Source organism: Eretmochelys imbricata, chromosome 10 (genome assembly GCF_965152235.1).
Source record: "Eretmochelys imbricata isolate rEreImb1 chromosome 10, rEreImb1.hap1, whole genome shotgun sequence".
Classification (NCBI taxonomy): domain Eukaryota; kingdom Metazoa; phylum Chordata; order Testudines; family Cheloniidae; genus Eretmochelys; species Eretmochelys imbricata.
In genome coordinates this window covers 11394007-11408490 of record NC_135581.1, presented here as the reverse complement: position 1 = coordinate 11408490, position 14484 = coordinate 11394007, and the positions used below count along the sequence as shown (strand labels likewise).

The 14484-nt window shown below is 44.1% G+C and overlaps 1 protein-coding gene across 9 annotated transcripts in view; it reads right to left on the bottom strand.

Moving 5' to 3' along the window:
* Window positions 1-14484, bottom strand: part of TTYH3 (tweety family member 3) — a 100952-nt gene that overhangs the window by 11419 nt on the left and 75049 nt on the right. For 5 of the 9 annotated variants that reach the window (XM_077829011.1, XM_077829017.1, XM_077829015.1 and 2 more), the window contains exons 8-14: window positions 13399-13454; window positions 12319-12411; window positions 12098-12190; window positions 11165-11301; window positions 7635-7772; window positions 7059-7235; window positions 5847-5922 (exon numbers count right to left, since the gene is read on the bottom strand). In XM_077829011.1, coding sequence (XP_077685137.1) covers window positions 5847-5922; window positions 7059-7235; window positions 7635-7772; window positions 11165-11301; window positions 12098-12190; window positions 12319-12411; window positions 13399-13454 — 770 coding nt within the window. Of the gene's footprint in view, window positions 1-1561; window positions 1978-3601; window positions 3704-5846; window positions 5923-7058; window positions 7236-7634; window positions 7773-7820; window positions 8844-11164; window positions 11302-12097; window positions 12191-12318; window positions 12412-13398; window positions 13455-14484 lie in introns of those variants that run through there. The other 4 variants (XM_077829012.1, XM_077829016.1, XM_077829018.1 and 1 more) reach the window with 4 other exon arrangements.

Here is a 14484-nt window from a genome sequence, read left to right as displayed (position 1 = left end):
GTGGCATGCAGAGGCCAAGAAGATATTGGACCACTGCTCCCATTTTTTCACAATACAGAAGTCTGAATAGCACCAAGAAAGAGAACAATATTTCAAACTAAAGAGAAAATTGGATAGAAAGTGAAACAGAAGGTATTGTTTTAAATTCTATCCTACCTTAAATCGCCATAAAATGTCTCAAGCTGACAAAAGCCATGGAAGTCAGAGTTAAGGCTGATGTTCTCAGTTCATGCATATTGCGTCTTAGGTTGTGTCCACATTACAATTTTTAACCAATTTCGTAACCAGTTACTGGCAAGGTTAGCTCGAAATAGGGTTGTGCATCCACATACAACATAGTTAGAACTTGGTAGTAAGGCAGCTAACACTGTTTTGCTCTTCTGGAGTCAGACAGACACATGAATGGCTTCTTGTAAGCAGCTCATCTCATTGTTTTGGAAGTGCTTACAGAACCCCTAACAACAGAATTGGCTGGTCCTGAGAGTGCATTACCCCACATGCTACAGACACCACTCTGAGGTATTACTCCTGCATTGCACTTCCAAGGGAGCACAGGGAAGAGCTCAGAGAGATGCTAACATCAAGGTGGGCTTGTAGATACAGGTGCCCCGTCGGTGATGTCAGGAAAACTGCCAGAGGGACACTACCTGAATAGTGTTACCTGTAACCATTAAAGTGACTAAACAGCTAACTGTGTAGAAAGCCATTAAGTGTGGACAGACATTTGGGAAAACAAAAAACAAAGACTGTTCACAGCTAAGTCAAAGACAAAGTACCATCCTCAAGTCAGTGTTGGCTGGATATTGCCTGTCTGTGACACAACCTTAAAGTTATTTCAAGGTAGACTGTTGTATTTAATTTCCTTAAACAAAACAAAACAAAAAAAAACAAAAAAAACCCAGCTTTCATTGAAGGTTATAAAATCATGTATTATGGATCCTTCCAGCATTCTGGCTAGGACTCTCCAGGTGCCTATATACCTACATTTATTTTATTTAAAGCCACATAAGCAATACAAGTTTTAACATGTATTTTCATAATTTTGTTAGCTACCCTATTGCGCCATCATGAACTACCCAGTAGATGGATATTTTGTCCTGGTATCTTGTTGGTGACGTGTGTCAAAGTACCACTTACCATCAGTCAACGAGAACTGCTATGGTACGGTGTACATTTGTGTTTCAGCATTTCTGCAAAAAAAGTGTACTCCCCCACCCTACTCCCTAATGAATCAGACTCCCCCCGCCACCCACATTATGGGCAAAACACATTCAGAAACGTTCTCTCAGCACACATTGGCTAAGTAGGTGCCTAACAAATACACTTTGCAGGCACAAAAATTCTTGGCTACAAAAAACTGAGGTGCACAGAGTTATCTGACTTTAAGAGGCCGTATCTGAACGTAAACCAGATAAACCTTGTGGTCTTTGGAGATCACCAGTACTTCACAGCTATCACACACTACACTGCAAGACTGTACCACGTATATGCACCACTCCCATCCAATATAATCCCTGGAGGCAGCGGAGGAATACAGTACTTCTGTATGGCAAAAATGCTTAACATGCTAAATGCTAAAACCCCATGGGTTATCCTGGTTTAAATCAGCTGCAAATTGAAGCTTCAAGGCTTGAATTTTATTTATTTTAAGGTTTGACCCAAGTATCTTAGACAATTTTGGGCGCAATAAAAGAACAAAAACAAAAAAACATATCAACTGCCTTTTTTCAGTGCAGGGAGATAGGGCCAGCCAGCGGATCCTGAAATTGCAGAATTCTAGTTTTTAAAGAGAACTATAGTTAGAAGCGCGGCTTAAGATGAGCACAATTTTCGAGATCTTGGGGAGAGTGCAAGAACCTTTTATTTTTGCAAAGCCACATATGACTCTTGGCCTGACCTTGGTACACAGAAAAGATTCTAGGCTGAGACTTTGTCAAGTTTCAGTCCAGAGAATATTTTAAGTCCCGAGTCAAATCCCTGTAAAACAAAAGTTCACAGTAAATAGTGTTGATAGACCCTTAAACACAACGTTGCTAAGAGGGCCACTAGAATACCTGCAGGAATAAGGAAGCAGGAAAGCACCAAGCGTAGATGCCCAAGGAAGGTCTTTGCAAGAGTGCTACAAGAGTGGAGAAGGCTGTGACATTCTGGAGACCACTAGCATCATGCATTAAATGTTCACGTAGATTTCCATTCACACACTGTCACAGAGTGCACCAAGGCACAACTGTATTTCCCCCCACCAATTCAGCCAGCATCTTAGAAATCCCCAAGCACATCACAAAGCAGAGCAGACAAATGGCAAGGCAGCAGACCAAGCAGTGACATGAGACAATGGTATCTAGCGTGAGGTGACAGCAGAGAAGTCCCAGCAGGAATGGTGGATGTGGAAGAGGAGCATCAGCTTTATGTACAAGTATGTCTGGGGACAGGACGCAAACTGTGGATTGTGGACCATACTAACCCGATTGGAAAGAATCCTGCATTCCAAACGGTGCTAACATTTCCATTTTGTTTCAGTAGTGATTAGAGTTTTCTTTGGACTGATCACAACGTACTTTATCCAGTTACAGTGAGTTGCTCAGGAATTCGGATTACACACCATACTCCTCAACTCGACCAAGTCACACAGTTCATGAGGTATAACTACAAGACCTGGTACCAACCACTTATTCATTCCTACTGTAACTAGTTCTGGTTGCCGACCACTATGGGTAGGGAAGGAATAAGGGCTATCCTGGAGACTGGTTGTAACAGCATATTACTCTGACAATGAAGCAGTGCAAGGAAAGGACTCACTGGCACGCCATCCACAGCGTATGCAGGAAATTGAGGGAATGCTTTTGGCATACAGAAGTGTTGAAATAAAACTAGGCAGAATCAAGAATTTTAGTGCTTGTGCCTGGCCATCAGGGGAAAGTCGCTTACTTATAGCCCTGAATGCAATGATAAAATGGAAAGCTACATATGTGAGCTTGCAGTACAGCTGCTGGTTCTAACAAGCAAGGTGCAGGAGGAATTGTTTGGTTTTAAGATTCTATGGCAGAACTTAATGAAAGTGGCAGAAAAATCTCTGGTTTCTAGCACATGCCATTGTATCAGTGAGCAAAGGAGTAGTGATAAAAGGTTCAAGGGAAGCCAGAGGTGGTAACAGACAGCAAGTCCTTATTAAAGGACAGCTACGTTGATCCACATTATTGTTACCAAGTGGATACCCAAGATGGGAGTAATTCTACCTTGTGCTTTGAGTGTGGAACACTTTTGGTTTGGTGCACTCTCTGGTGCAAGGTGTAGATACTGTTCTTCAACTTGGAATCTGTGGACTAAAGCAGCAGTGACTTTGGCTCCGCTCTGAGGTGTGGGTCTCTGGCTGTCAGAATGCATACAAGAAGCCTTGCCATGGTGAAATGTTGATATTACTCCTTCAGTCGGCACCAGAGCAACCCTGGTTAGCTTCAACCCTTGGCAGGAGGGAATGCGGAGAGGTGCAGGGGGAAGGAATGTGAAGAAATAAGGCACTGGCCTGGGGTAAACAGTGCAGGGATGGAGGGGCGGGTGGGAGTGGAGGAGGGGTTGAGCGAGAAGGACCTTATTTCAGTACCTGTTCCATTTGCGGGCGTGGTTACCAGTACGTCCGTGCACTGTCCGAGGGCTTAAACTGCCAGCTCATATGGCTGCTACTGTCCATGGCAGCCAAATACAACTGTGATGATGCAGGAGAGAGAGAGAAAAAGAGAGTGCAGCCTCAACGTGCATGAAAAACACAGTGCAAGCAAGTGACACGCTGTGGTGTGTGCCAGTGATCAGGAGGGCTCTACCACCCTACAGGAATAGCCCTTGGACAAGAAGGAGGAGAACGATGAAAGGAACGACTGGGGGGAAAAAAGAATAGACAAACAACGCAGTAGGTGATTAGCTCTTCTAGGATCATTCTGTCTTGGTTTTTATAATCTGTTCCCACAACCAAAGCGGAGCAGGATACTTCAGTCCTGGCCACGCACTGTCTCTTTACTCTGCTTCTGTGGCTCCTTTTTGCGGATGTGACCACCCAAACAGGGGAGCATGAACACAGATATTTTTTCTGTGCACGCCCAAACAGCAGGAATCGTTTCCTGATTAAATGGGCTCAGCCTTTTCTTCTGCTCCTGGAATAGCCTCAATTGGTTAATACAGAGACCTGCCTACGAACACTCTGGAGGATCCGCTCTACCCCACTGCCTGCCTAGGTGGGGAGCACAAAGGGATCCATTCCCTTTCCCCTACCCAAGTGGTGTGTGAGCACGCTCAGTCCCTTCCACTATCTGGAATGTACATTCTCCTTCAGAAATCCCATTTCCTCCTCTGCTTGGGTTCCTCCTTGTGGTCCAGGCAGGGAAGCTGGGATACACTCTCCATCTCACCTCCCACACTTAGACATAATGGCTTCCCCCACCACCTCCCATAGCCCTTCTCTCTGGCTGCCCCAAGTGAAATTCCTTTGAAAAAACCCTTACCAGCATCTCTCCTCAGAAGCAGCTGGAAGTACCAAGATTTAGCTCCACATTCAGGGCCATTAATGCAACCAGCTACTGAAGAACCAGGGAATCCTCTCCTCATGGTTAGAGCTCCTGCAGAAAGAAGCCTCCTTTTTCTGAGGCAGAAGAGCTACAGGGTGGGAAATGCTGCGTGGCAAGACCTTGCCTCAGAGGAATAGGATGAACAGGACTGTGCAGTGTTAAAGGGACAGTGCATTTGCTGTAACAGAGAATTCCAGCAGTACAGCAGCAGTTTAGGACACCGCACTGAAAGCTGTGGCTGACCTTTCTCTGGAGCCAGCTCCATTGCCAAGAGCAGATAATGCTGTTTAAGCTCAAGTGCTGAATGTCAGGGACCTGGAACAAGTCTTTTTTTCCCCTCTAAGCAAGCTTCAAGAAGTTTGGCCAGTCTATGAGAAGTATAAAAACAAGTCCTGGCCTTCCTGTTTGCCACTTTTGCCTCTTCTAAATTTAGAAGAGAGTCTTTTGTTCTATGAAGGCCCCACTCAGTGAACTGGGCTTAGCCCCTATGGTGTGGGCTTTCATTAATTATAACGGATGGCCTGTTAAGTATACTATGCTGCATCCTCAGGAACTGTTAGCAGGTTTGTTAGTTAGTATTCTGATGGCCCATGCCAAAAGGTGGTATTGCGGTAATGAGATTACAGCATCTGGAGAGAGAGTGGAACACTCATCTAATTTTTTTTTAATATATAAATAAAAATCCATATTTTACTCAATAGACTAAAATGGCTCTGAGGCCACTTCAAGCTCTTGATTACCAAAGAACCTTCCATGAAAGATTTTTTTCTCCTTAGAAATTAGATACAAAAATAAGAATTTAAAAGTTGTGAAATGAAAATAAAACCCTTCAAAAATGCAAACTTCATCCTCTTGTTTTCACAGTGCAAGTTAAGGAGAGATTCAGCATTACCTTTGGGTTTACTGGTTCAGCAGTTTATTTTACAAACTTAAAGGACCAAACCCACAACTAGTTAGTAACTGTGTGAGAGAGAGACCCACTCACCAAAGTCACACAAAGTTACTCACAAGCTTCAGTGGTGGCAGGATGAGCCCAGAGCGTTATTAGGTTTTATTTAATTTGATCTTTTTCATACGTACCATGCCCAAGTAGCATACTGGGCTTTTATTCTCAATAGCAGCTTAGACATGGCCTTGTCTGTTAAGTTTTTCATGATTTATGGACCAGATCTTCTGCCTTGAGCTGCACGATCAGCTCCCCCTGAAGTACATAGGAGTGGCATGTGCATAGCCCCAAAGTAGAACTTGGCCTCAGATGCTGAAGCAGAGAGAAGCAGTAAAGACACTTACTGAGGGAGGTGGAGACTCCCGGCCAATCAGAGGCGTGTTCTCACAGCGGGGGTTCTGGAAGTTTGCATTCTGGCTCCTATGAAAGGGAAATATACATGGTGATAGAGGGACACATAGCACATTCTCCAGCATAGACACTTTGGAATGGACACAGGATAACCCACAATGCAGGGCACTATTACCTCCCAACGGACACTCTCTGGAAGCATCACAATTCAATTCCCTGGAATGCTTTCCCTACATGCCAAATGGCTCACTTCCACTTTGATCAATTGGACGCTAACATGGGTGCCTGTCCATCTCAGAGTACACTCTCATATTCCATTTATGAAGTACCCATCTCAGTATCTGTGGTGCTTTTTTTATTTATTTATTTTTTTAAATGTAGAGCTAAACGAATCCAGCCTCCCTGCCCAAAAGTTAACAGCCACAATAAACGTGGAAGAACGAAATAGATGAACCAGTCCAACACAGACAGGCGTTGCAGCCAGCCAGCCACTCCCAGGGCAGGAGCTCTGTAGAAGGATTAACTAAACTCAGACTGCCCTGTCTCAACTAGATGGATCTGGAAAGCAAAGACCTTTGACCTCAACTGCCTAGGGAGGACAGTCTAAAGCTGCTGTGATGTGGATCTCCACCACTTGGGAGGTTTAAAACTTCTCTTGCAAAGCAGTTACTTTTGAATAGTCCTTAAGGAAAAAAGACTCATCATAGAAACTGGTGACACTTAACTCCACCCCTTCCATAGGCAACACTGTAAATCCTCAAACACAAGGCAATTCAATATTTTCTAGTCATCTACCTTGTGACATGTATCCGACGGAGTGAGTATTCACCCATGAAAGCTTATGCTCCAATATGTCTGTTAGTCTATAAGGTGCCACAGGACTCTTTGCCGCTTTTACAGATCCAGACTAACACGGCTACCCCTCTGATACTTGATACCTCGTGTAGTTATTTCTGTTAGAGAACAGAAACACTTGCCAATGCTGCAAGTAAAAAGGTCACTAAGATCAAACGATATAAACAGAACCTTTTATCACTCTTCCTCTCAGGCTTATCACACTGCTGTTAGTGAGCTTGTTCATTTCCCAGTGCAGCTGCTGCAGAAAGTTCTTTAGCTAGGCTGTGCAATGGACACCTGCAACTAAAGTACAGCAAAGCATTTTGGATAGAGATAGCTACAACATGGCTCCTCTCCTCGCTACTCACATGTACTCCGTGACAGGAGCATTGCTGACTGTGTGTGCTGCCGCTGGAATGCTGGTCTCACTGCCATAGCTACTCCCACAGCTATAGAGGCTGGGCATGTGCACCCTGTACAGATTATCGTGGGTTTGTCTGTTCCCCTGAGCTGCAGATTCCTCCTCCCCATCATCATCCGAGCTCCTGCAGGAAAGAAAGTTTATCCTAATAGCCTAGAATTGTTATGTTAGTGGGGCCTGCAAGACACCAGAGCACATGGTAATCCCAATAACCTTCTAATCCTCCTCCACACATCCCCCCACCCAACAGCCAGTCAGCGTGTGCCTCAATATGGTAGCATAGATACAGACCCGAGCAAGCTTCTCCTCCCCAACCAATAGAGTGATTCAGGCCTCCCACAAACGCCATCTGGACTTTCTCAGACTGCAATGTTTTCCATATCATCCCAAAGTCCTTCCCACAGGGCTTGGCAGTCAACACAATGCCACAGCTCCCCCTACCATATAAACTGGAGTGTGGACACACCCAAGAACACTCGGCGCTTGTTTAAATGGGGCACTGCTTGCAGAAAGAACCTTATACCTGGTCTCCCTCATACACCATACTGAAGTTGAACTTTGCCGCGTACTTCTATTTCTTGAACTGATTTCCAGAGGTCTTCCATGTGACATACCATAAGATAAGGAAGTTGATTCTGCAGCTCTATACCATGAACTCCCACTGAAGACAACAAGAACTCCATTCAGAGTGGCCACAAAAAAGGTCCCTTTCTACTTCAGTGTATGACAAAAAACTTTTGGAAGCCAGTGCAGTAGGGCTTAGCTACTGTGGGATTGAGGCATTTTTGCGTAGACTATTCCTTCCTTTCCTAAAGACCAGAGCCCTTGCTACTTTAAACATACATCAAAATCAGATTTATCTGGACTATTGTTCTCTTGAGGTCAATGTTTATACCTATACCTTCGAGGTTATAAAAGGTAAGTCTCATCCTACACTTTGTAGGAATGGAAGGATTGATTTTATGAGAAACTAACTTTACGAACTGAGTTAGTTCTTTTTCAAAGGAGAACCGTACATCAAACTCTATGTAACAATGGTACCACTTTATTCAACTGATCTCCCCTTTGTGTGCAACAGTTATATATTTGTTAAAATCTGCAGATGTATTTTTGCTATTTTTACTCTTAAGCCCTGCAGAGCCCGCCAGCTACAAGAGGGGCATCTGAATTTTATTCCTTCCTGGATAACAAAATTGTCTAGGTAACTGGAACACTCTGTTCCAGTCTCTGTTTTCAGTGGGTTTGCACAGATGGAAGAGTTTGCCCTGCAGAACTTTCAAAATTAGCAATGATGCATACGAAAAAACTCCTCAAAACAATGACTAAAAAAAAAAACCAACCAATCAGAACCCAGATTGAGTTTGCAGTTGAGAGAAAAGTTTGTTATCAGGACACATTTAATATGCAATCAATGAGAAACAAATCACTTCTCCGAGCACTGCTACACAGGAAACCTTCAGCTGAAGGCCAGCTGGTGGTCAAGCAGAATACGCAAGAAAAAAAAAAACAGACTAGTAAATCTTGTATGATATTCCACCTTCAGAACTAGTCTCTACTGGCTGTTCTAGGATTCCAAAGAAACCACATCTGCTGCCTTCTCCTCTAAGCTGTCTGAACCCAAACATACCTTGTTTTTCCCTGGTGCAGTATTCCTTAGGCAACTTGATTCCTCTCCCCTCCTTGACATGTAGTCCCACCCCTATCCAAATCAGGAGCAGACAGCATGCGCCTCCTGTGAGGAGGTCATGAAATGATAATATCTATTTCTTACACAGCACTTTTCATCAGATTTCAACTTGCTTTACAAGAGAGGTCAGTACCATTCTCCTCATTTTACAGATGCATGAATCTCAGATTCTGAGCCACACAGTATAGCTCATTATTGTTAGGCCACTGAAGTTGGTTTCAGAACACTGTTTTTCAGAGGCATAGGTGAACACTCGGTTACTCCTCAAACTGAGGCATGTAATTCTGGACTAAGCAGGTGACAGCAACAGAGCCGGTTTATAAGTCTGAAGAGACTGACACCAAAACCCCCATATGCCTGGAATGTAGATCTCAATCCTTAAAATATTGTTCTAAATATTTACAGAAATCAAACCACACTGCTAGAGACAACTTGAGATTTTGTTGATTATAATCGACAATCTAGGATTGTTTTTAGGGGGGAAAAAAGTGTGAAAAGAAAAACACTAGGCAGTCTCAAATCCAGACACCACATTTCCCACCAGCTGAACGCATTATGTTAACACTGGCAAGCCTGAACAGATTGCAAGTCAGCATGGACTCCTGTACAGCCTACACCTCCCCTTCAGTTTGGAAGGGCAGATACAGGTATCATTGCCCATCACTTGACTAGGGTGGCATGGACATTTTTGGGCCATTGCAATACTGCATCACTGTTGTGCAAATTAACCTAATTCCTGCCCCTCTCATTCCCCTTCATGATATTCTCAGTATAGGGATATTGGATAGTACACTGAACAAGTCAATTTCTGATAGGAAACATTCCACACTGGCAGGGAGCTGAACAAAACCGGATGATGTCTCCAACGTCTATGATTAGAAGACCAGTTATCGCATGTCTTGTCAGTTGCCCTTAGTGTCAGTACCACAAGGTGACAGTAAAGTTTTAGTAAAAGAGGCAGACACTGAATTTTATCCGTAAGAGAAGCCACTCCCTGAACTGGGTGCAGAGAGTACAGGTCCCAGCTTGATATGTAGACCTGCTGTTTGCTGCTGCTCATGGAAAGAGCATCAAGACCTCCAATTGTTTTCTGGGAGACACTGATATATTTCCAAGTACCTTTATTTTTTTTTGCGCGCAGGAAGGGCAGCCCTCACCATCCCAGGAAGTCTTCCTGTTGCATTTGAATGCCTCCAGTTCTGTACACTGAGCCTAGGACACTCTTAAAATCACCCAAATCATATTGAGAACATGAACGTTTGTTAAACACCACAGGGTACTTTTCAAACAAATGAAAGCCAGTGCAACACGGTATACAGCAACCAATGCAATAACTGGCCCGGTGACAGATGGACCAATAAATCCTAGTCTCATAGGAACATAAGACTGGCCATACTGGGTCAGACCAAAGGGCCATCTAGCCCAGTATCCTGTCTTCCGATGGTGGTCAACGTCAGGTGCCCCAGAGAATGAACAGAACAGGTAATCAAATGATCCATCCAGTCGACCATTCCCAGCTTCTCATAGAATATCAGGGTTGGAAAGGACTTCAGGAGGTCATCTAGTCCAACCCCCTGCTCAAAGCAGGACCAATCCCCAATTTTTGCCCCATTCCTGGCTAACAGCCATTGATAGACCCATCCTCCATGAATTTATCTAGTTCTTTTTTGAACCCTGTTATAGTCTTGGCCTTCACAACATCCTCTGGCAAAGAGTTCCACAGGTTGACTGTGCATCTCACCTTCAGTTACCACCACTACATATCCATTAGAAATAGCAACAGGTCTCTGATTCCTTCAGTGCCACAAAATAATAGATGTACTTTCTATTTGGTCATCTCTCATTACTGCTGGGGCCATATCCTGCTCACATTAGTCATGCAGTTAAGTCCCATTGACTTCAATATAATTGAAGGAGTAAGGCAAGCAGGACCTGATCCTCACCACTTCAGGTCTCTCTCCCAATACTAGGAAAACACCCCTCCCACCTCCCAGTAAATGATGCATTGACAGACAATAGGTATTGTACAGTTCAAGTATTGCTGTCCTCTGCCACCCTAGAGCTATACCATTAATCTCCAACTAAAGACTAATCGTCTCACTCTGCACACCATCAAAACTCTCTATGATGCCTCTATACAGAGAGTTACATAGTAATAAGGCTCTGATTTAAACTGACCAAGTTAAGGCTAACACCCTCCTCCCTTTGGGCCTACATTTCATAACATCTTATCCCTCATGCTCTTAGAGCACACATGGTAAGGAGTTCTACATGCTGACGGGCATAAGTCCAGTTGCCAGCTTTCATTAGGAAACAGCTCTATAACCCAACAGTGTGAGCTGACTGTATCTAATCCCACTGCATACCTTTTTTGCTGCCAAGTGTGTGGGACGCTGCACACAATGGAACTGAACATAAGAGCCGTGACAAAGGAGAAGAGAACCAGGTAAATGAGCCCTTCCACTCCATCATAGCAGAAGCCTGTCAGAGCCTGGACGTAATCCTAAAGGGAGAAATTAAGCAGAGCCTCTTGGTTCACCACAAAAAGTAACACTGCAATTTCCATATTCCAAAAATCCCATCACCTGGATTCTAGCTCACCACTTAAAAACGGAGCCATTTTCCACAATGTACTTTGCTTGGTTTCATTCGACTCAGGGCTTGTTTTTAAAAGCTAACAAACCCCCTTGTTTTTATGCAGGGCTCAATTCAGGAACAGATGTACATTGTATTCTCAGCCATACATACAAAAAACGAAGATCAAGATAAGTCTGCCTGTTCCATAGTTTCACTATTACTCATGAAATCAGCAGCTCACAATTTCCAGTTCTGCAGCTCTTCCACCCAGTGCCCCACTACACATGTGCACAGCTAGATCTGGACTATAAATTTAACTGTACATCTTGGCAAAGCAGCAATTCACTCACCAACATGGGGATCTTGCTCCACCGCTATAAAGCGCTATACATGTGAAAGGCACTGGACCCAGAACTGTATCAAGCTTAGAGTTAAGGTCCATGAAGCCTCAGTGATGCAATTTGTAGAAGCACAAAAGTTCACCAACTAATTCCCTACACTAATCTGCCATATTATATTTAAAAAAAAAAAAATCACTTCCAGAGAGGGCAGAGAACCTGTTTTGGGGTGGAGCAGCAAAGCCAGACAAAAAGTATCTACTGTATTTTGATGCTCCAGAGAGCTTTGTACTCTGACCCTCAAAGAGCTCAGCACTCTGGGGCTCTGTATCTGCACAGAAAGTGAATATTTGTCAGCTCCAGACACTGATTTTCCATACTCACCAAATGAAGACTACGACAGTCTACCAGTGCAGTCAGGTGCTGCAAATTGATCTCGGTGGAGTTTAGAACCTCCTGTATCCGAGTAAGGTACTCCTGTAAGCAACAAGCTAGAGATTAATAGAACAAAAGGGCTTTGCAAGAGCTTATTTAGGGCCTCATGTTGAGGGGACACACCCTTTACTCGTCCAGTGCTTTCAGAAGGTAAGTTCAAGACGTTTTACCTTGGAGGTGGAGTACTCTCGGATGGCTGACCTGAGCAGCTCCAACACATCATCCTGCATTTCCACCAGGGCTTTGTGACTTCCTGATAGCTTCTATTCAAAATGAACATGAACATGGTCAGTCTTGAGCGGCAAGCCAGGCTATGCGCAACAGAGGAATTTAGGAACTGCCATTGCCAAGTACAGAGATATCATCTACGTGACAGATAATCCAGGGTAAACTAGCAGCATCTCACAGCTGTAATGACACTCCACATAACCCACTTCAGCTCTAAAAGCACAGGATGGAATCAGCTTTCTAGTCTGTACTTTTTCTAGTCTCCTCAAATATACATAGAAATACAGACAGGGTCAGATTAGTGGGCAAGGAAGTAATTCCACTCAAGCTCCACCTACAATCTCAAGCTCCTCCCACACATAGCAGCTGGATTTTTCCTGTACAAAATTATCAGCAGTGAAATAATGAACAAAAATGTAAAAGTAAGTATTAACACCCCACTAAAATGCACAAGGCAAGTTCACACTCCTCAGCAGCATGCCCAAAAGCGTACCTGATGGCATGATGCCACATTTTAAGGAGATTTTGGGCAGGCAGAACATAGTTACTGAAACTGCATTTTATCTACCAGCAAGATTAACATCTCTGCTCTTAGGAAAAATGTGCCACATAAGCAAAAAGTAAAACTCTGGTCCTGACCACATCTCATCTGAGCAGCAGCAGCATCTCCAACAATACTGCATGCACCTGACTTAAGAAACATGAGCCTCTTATTGCACCAGTACCACATCTCATAGCCCCTGGAAGGGTTCCCAGTCAAGTACTGTCCAAATCCAACCTTGCTTCCCTTTGGAGATCACAGCCAGAGATGGCACAACTACAGGCCACAAGCTAGAACCACCATTAGATCTGAAAGTCCTTTCCTGTTACCAAAGAAGGGGGTGATTCAGATGGGAAAAGCCCTGATGTTTAGACCAAGCTAACAATCTCGTAACCCCGTCTAGGACCGATTTCTCTTTTTAAATCCAGCCCCACTGAAATGCAGCTTGCGGCAACAGAAGGGTGTGAGCTGAGATACTCACCTGCTGAAAGGGGTTTGGATATCCAGCATTACAGGCAAGATAATAGCGTAGAGTATCTATCAAGACAAAGACAAATAATAGAAATCAGGCTATATTTATTTTCCCCCCACTCTGAGCGTTCTTATGCTTGCTGCAAGGGAAGATTTAATTCTAAGAGCATTAGTAGCGATATGCTGTGTGAGAGGCAAAGTGTGAGCCTCTGTGGTGTTATGGAGCATGGAAGACACTGAAGAAGGGAAGTTGGCTACATTCTGCAAGAAAGGAAAACCTTACTAAAAGCTGACCCTGTTGCATTTTTTTTTCCAATAAATGGTGAGAGACTTTCCCACCTATGCAGGAAAGTGAGTCATGAGAACAGAACCACCAATGCTGTGCAGAATCAAATCAGCTACCATACTCAGTGGCACTCAGACAGCACACTGGGCTGGAGTCTGAGATTTGATTTCTAGGATCCTACATTGAGAGAGAGAGAATTACACGGACATGGAAGAGTGTGCGCACACCGGTGCTTATGCTACACATCTGCTGTAAGCAGAGCTACCTGAATATATATTTTAACATGAGAAGAAGGAAGGAGACATCTTTGCAACATGGATTTACCCTGCCTCACTTGAAGGAGCAGCTGGTTTTTAAACAGTACTCGGGGGGGGGGGGGGGGGAAGGGAGGGAGAAAGAGGAAGAGAGACAGCCTGGAACGCGCCTAAGGAAGAAATGGAGGTGGAGCTGCTGAATGGAAGACTTCTAGCATAAATTAGAGATGAATCATACTCTCCTCTACCAGTATATGCAGACTGCATTAAAACACAGCTTTTAACATGCATTGTTTCTTTCACACCTTTCTCCTTGCTTGCTCAGAAAGGTGTTTTCTGCACACAGCCAGAGTCCACTGCAGGTTTAACCCACAGGAAAGCTCCTCCTGCAGTCGAGCATACCAGGGTACTGGAACTAGAGGTGGTTCTTGTGAACAAGGCAATATCAGACTTCCTCATAGCACCCCAAACAACACTGAAACTTGCCCTGTGCTAAACTCAGCCTCTAAAAGTCATTCCCTGCCAGCTAACCCCAGTACAGTGGCCACCACCAGCT